Consider the following 5,758-nt stretch of genomic DNA (forward strand, 5'->3'; position numbering starts at 1 on the left):
AAATTGATGAATCGGTGCAAGATGGTGCCGAGTTGTTTATGTTGTTGGCAACTTTGGATATTCGTGAGAAGAGGACGATTGAAGAATTGCCAATAGTTTGTGAGTTTGCGGAGGTATTTCTGAAAGATATAAGTGATTTACCGCCGGAACGTGAGGTTGAGTTTTTGATTGATTTAGTTCCTGGAACTAGTCCTGTATCGATGGCTCCCTATAGAATGTCTGCTTCTGAGTTGAAAGAGTTGAAGAGTCAACTTAAAGACTTGCTTGAGAAGAAGTTTATTCGTCCTAGTGTGTCACCGTGGGGTGCACCTGTTCTGTTGGTCAAGAAGAAAGAAGGTTCTATGAGATTATGTGTTGATTATAGACAATTGAATAAAGTGACGATTAAGAACAAGTATCCACTTCCGAGGATTGATGATCTGATGGGTCAGCTGGTTGGAGCTTGTGTGTTTAGCAAGATCGATTTGAGGTCTGGGTATCATCAGATTCGTGTAAAGGCTGAGGATATTCAAAAGACTGCTTTTCGGACAAGGTATGGTCACTACGAGTACTCCGTGATGCCTTTTGGTGTGACTAATGCACCTGGTGTATTTATGGAGTATATGAATAGAATTTTTCATGATTATCTGAATAAGTTTGTTGTTGTGTTCATCGATGATATATTGATTTATTCCAAGAGTAAGGAGGATCATGCCGAGCATTTGAAGGTTGCGTTATCGGTGTTGAAAGAGAGGAAGTTGTTTGCTAAACTCTCTAAATGTGAGTTTTGGTTGAGTGAAGTAAGTTTTCTTGGACATGTGATTTCAAGTGGTGGTATTTCTGTGGATCCTACGAAGATTGAAGTTGTATCTAAATGGGAAGCGCCTAAGTCTGTTGCTGAGATTAGAAGTTTCCTTGGTTTGGCTGGTTATTATAGGAAGTTCATTGAAGGATTTTCTAAGTTGTCGTTACCGTTGATGCAGTTGACTAGGAAAGGTCAAGCTTTCATTTGGACTTCGCAGTGTGAAGCGAATTTTCAAGAGCTTAAGAGAAGATTGATTACGACTCCTATTTTGATTTTACCGGATCCGTTAGAAACTTTCATTGTGTATTGTGATGCTTCTTTGTTGGGTTTGGGAGGTGTTTTGATGCAAAAAGGGCAAGTGGTAGCTTATGCTTCAAGGCAACTTAAAGTTCATGAGAGGAATTATCCGACGCATGATTTAGAGTTGGCCGCCATTGTGTTTGTGTTGAAGCTTTGGAGACATTATTTGTTTGGATAGCGATTTGATGTGTTTAGTGATCACAAGAGTTTGAAGTACTTGTTCGATCAGAAGGAATGGAACATGAGGCAAAGAAGATGGTTGGAATTCTTGAAAGATTATGATTTTGGTTTTAATTATCATCCTGGAAAGGCGAATGTTGTAGCCGATGCATTGAGTAGGAAGTCATTGCACATGTCTATGTTGATGATTCGAGAGTTTGAATTGTTGGAGCAATTTAGAGATTTGAGTTTGGTTTGTGAAGCGACGCCTTCGTGTGTTAAGCTTGGTATGTTGAAGCTTACGTGTGGCATTATTGACGAGATTAGAGAAGGTCAGAAGTCAGATTTGAAATTAGTCGATGTTATGACATTGATTAATCAAGACAAAGGTGGTGACTTTCGGATTGATGGGAATGGTATCATGAGGTGTCGTGATCGAGTTTGTGTTCTGGATGTTGCGGATTTGAGAAAGAGGATTCTTGAGGAAGGGCATAGAAGTGGTTTGAGTATTCATCCTGGTGCTACTAAAATGTATCAAGACTTGAGAAAGATGTTTTGGTGGCAAGGTATGAAGAAGGATGTAGCGGAGTTTGTGTATTCATGTTTGACTTGTCAAAAGTCAAAAATTGAACATCAAAAGCCGTCTGGTTTGATGCAACCGTTATCTATTCCCGAGTGGAAGTGGGATAGTATCTCTATGGATTTTGTTTCGGGTTTGCCGATAACATTGAGTAATTGTGAGGCGATTTGGGTCGTTGTGGACAGGTTGACGAAATATGTTCATTTTATTCCGATGAGGATGGATTATTCGATGGAGAGACTTGCTAAGTTGTACATCGAAAGGATTGCGTGTTTGCATGGTATTCCGTCGAGCATTGTTGTACATAGAAAAAGGGGTGTTGCACAAGACATATTAACAGTTTGGAGATCATGCATATAAAAAACATTCAAAACATCATATAATTAAGAGCCATAATATTGTCAAAACACAACCAAAACACAGAAGTCAGAAACGCCACTGGTTAACCGGTTAACAGAAATGTGGTAACCGGTTACTTATTGAAAATTTTGTAAAAAAAAGTAGCAATTAAGAGTTCAAAACACCATTTTTTCTATTCTTTGGTAAGATAATAATGTTTTTGCGTACCTTTGCCCTGGTTCATGATAAGACAGGTTATGACGAGTTTATATGTCACCTTCATCCAATATTCCAAGCTCTCTTCGAATTTTGTAAAACGGTTCCTTTGCGAGAGGCTTGGTGAAAATGTCGGCCAGTTGGTTATGAGTATCCACAAATGTAACTTCAACATCCCCTTTGAGCACGTGGTCACGAAGGAAGTGATGGCGGATGTCGATATGCTTCGTTCTTGAGTGCATGACTGGATTTTTCGTAATGTTGATGGCACTTGTGTTGTCACATCTTAGCGGAATACATCCGAGATCTATTCAGAAATATCAAAGTTGTTGCTTTAGCCAGAGTATCTGAGCACAAGAGTTGCCTGCTGCTATATATTCTGCTTCGGCTGTACTCAGAGCAACACACGCTTGTTTCTTACATGCCCATGAAACTAGTGCATTTCCGAGAATGTGACATGTTCCACTCGTGCTTTTCCTATATGTTTTACATCCTGCATAATCCGCGTCAGAGTAACCAATTAAATTGCACATACTACCTTTAGGATACCATAGGCCAACATTTGTCGTTCCCTTGAGATACTTCATGAATCGTTTGACGGCGGTGAGATGTGATTCCTTTGGATTAGCTTGAAAACGAGCACAGAGACATACACTAAACATTATGTCAGGACGGATTGTCGTCAAATACAACAAGGAACCAATCATACCTCGATATTTGGTGATATCAATTGAAGTACCGGATTCGTCTTGATCAACATAAGTTCCGGATCCCGTAGGGGTAGACATTTTCTTGCAACTATCCACGTCGAATCTTTTCAAGAGTTCTTTGCAATACTTGGATTGATTTATGAAGATACCATCGTCTAGTTGCTTGATTTGTAAGCCGAGAAAATAATTCATTTTACCCATCATGGACATCTCGAATTCTCCTTGCATCATTGAGGAGAATTCTTCACACATATCTTTGTTTGTTGATCCGAATATGATATCATCAACGTATACTTGTACCAATAATGTGTTGTTCTTGATTCTTTTGATGAAGAGAGTTTTATCAACCTTGCCTTTTTCAAAACCTTTTTCACAAAGAAAGTTGCTAAGTCGATCATACCAAGCCCTAGGCGCTTGTTTCAATCCATAAAGAGCCTTTCTTAGCTTGAAAACATGTGAGGGATTCTTGAAATCTTCAAAGCCTGGGGGTTGCTTTACGTAAACTTCTTCGTTGATGTAGCCATTAAGGAATGCGCTTTTGACATCCATTTGAAAAAGCTGAAAGTTTAGTGAGCAAGCATAAGCAAGTAAAAGGCGTATAACTTCTAACCTTGCTACCGGAGCGAATGTTTCTTCGAAATCAATTCCTTCTTCTTGGTTGTAGCCTTGTGCGACCAGCCTTGCTTTGTTACGAACAATGATGCCATTTTCGTCAAGTTTGTTTTTGAAGACCCATCGAGTTCCAATGATGTGTTTATTGCTAGGTCTCAGAACAAGTTCCCAAACTTGATTTCTTTCAAATTGATTGAGTTCTTCTTGCATAGCAATGATCCGTTGGTCGTCTCTTAAGGCTTCATCAACTTTAGAAGGTTCAATTTGAGAGACAAAAGCCATGTTTAAGCAAGCATCCTTTAAATTCAATCTTGTTGAGACTCCTTGACTAATGTCACCAATAATCTTGTCGATTGGATGGTCTCTATGAGTTCTCCATTCTTTAGGTAGATCATTGATGTTTGCGTATTGTGGATCTTGTTCTTCATGGTGTTTCGGTTGATTTTCATTACCGGATATGAAATCTATCTCTTGAGGAATATCTACTAAATCATCATCATTATCAATAATAGTATCCTCCTTGGAGGGGTTAGTTTCATCAAATGATACATGCATAGATTCCTCAATAGTTAAAGTTCTTTTGTTATAAATCCTATAAGCTTTGCTAGAGAGAGAATAACCAAGAAATATACCTTCGGCAGATTTTTCATCGAATTTACCGAGATTATCTTTGTCATTATTGAGGACAAATCATTTGCATCCGAAGATATGAGAGTAGGCTATGTTCGGTTTTCTTCCCTTGAAAAGTTCATAAGGAGTTTTCTTCAAGATAGGTCTAATATTGACTCGATTACTTACAAAGCATGTCGTGCTTACCGCATCCGCCCAAAAGTATTTTGGAAGATTGGAGTCGCTAAGCATTATTCTTGCAAGCTCAATAAGAGACCTATTCTTTCTCTCCACCACTCCATTTTGTTGAGGAGTCCTTGGTGCCGAGAAGTTGTGAGAGATTCCATTTTCATCGCAAAATTCTTCAAAGGAAGCATTTTGGAATTCTCCACCATGGTCGCTTCTTATGGAGGCAATGGTTAGTGACTTCTCATTTTGGATTTGCTTTGCATACTTCTTAAATGCTTTGAATGCGTCATTTTTTTGCACTAAAAAGAGAGTCCAAGTGTATCTAGAGAAATCATCAACAATGACTAAGGCATAAATATTACCTCCGAAGCTCCTTGTTCTTGATGGACCGAATAAGTCCATGTGCAGCAGCTATAATGGCCTTGAAGTGGTCACTACATTTTTGGATTTGAAAGTTGATTTATGTTGTTTCCCCTTTTGGCACGCATCACAAAGTCTATCTTTGATAAACTTCATCTTGGGCAAACCAATGACGAGGTCATGCTTGATCAACTTATTCAAATGTTCCATATGAATATGTGCGAATCTTTTGTGCCAAAGCCATGAATCGTTGTTGTTTGCCATGAGACACTTTACCTTCAAAGACAAGTCATTAAGGGAAATCATAAAAATATTGTTAAGGCATTTACCTTTTAGTTTAACCTCATGTGTGACTTCGTCTTCTATCAAGCACTCATCTTTAGTGAACTTGATCTTGAAGCCCTTGTCACATAGTTGGCTAATACTAAGAAGATTGTGCTTTAGTCCTTCGACATAAAGAACATCTTCAATGGATGTGAAAGGTGGTGCACCAACAATGCCTTTGCCAAGAATCTTTCCTTTATTGTTATCTCCATATGTAACAAAACCTTGGCTTTAAGCTTTAGATTTGAAAATTTGTTGATGTCTCCCGTCATATGCTTGGAACACCCACTATCGAGATACCATAAGTTTGATGTGGATTCCAAGCAAGCCTACAAAACAAATTAAGTTTTGTTAGGTACCCAAGTTGCTTTGGGTCCTTCATAATTAGTGTCTTTCTTTACCCATACGTAATGCCCATTAGCAACACTAAAGTTTCTAATATAGCAAGCATTAGGTGTATGTCCTTTAATACCACAATAAAAGCATGTTGGTTCAAAATTACTTTTATACCTAGAAGGATAAGATTCTTCTTAACAAGGTTTTTCTTTTTAGGATAATGATGAACTATTTTAGGTT

General features: G+C 38.3%; 1 protein-coding gene across 1 annotated transcript; it reads right to left on the reverse strand.

The window, feature by feature from the left end:
• Positions 1-2,698: 2,698 nt before the first annotated feature.
• On the reverse strand, positions 2,699-3,289 carry LOC127136126 (secreted RxLR effector protein 161-like). Its single transcript, XM_051062722.1, has one exon. The coding sequence runs from the start codon at positions 3,287-3,289 to the stop codon at positions 2,699-2,701; it is 591 nt and encodes a 196-aa protein (XP_050918679.1).
• Between the last annotated feature and the right edge of the window lie 2,469 nt (positions 3,290-5,758).

Source organism: Lathyrus oleraceus, chromosome 4, assembly GCF_024323335.1.
Source record: "Lathyrus oleraceus cultivar Zhongwan6 chromosome 4, CAAS_Psat_ZW6_1.0, whole genome shotgun sequence".
Classification (NCBI taxonomy): Eukaryota; Viridiplantae; Streptophyta; class Magnoliopsida; order Fabales; family Fabaceae; genus Lathyrus; species Lathyrus oleraceus.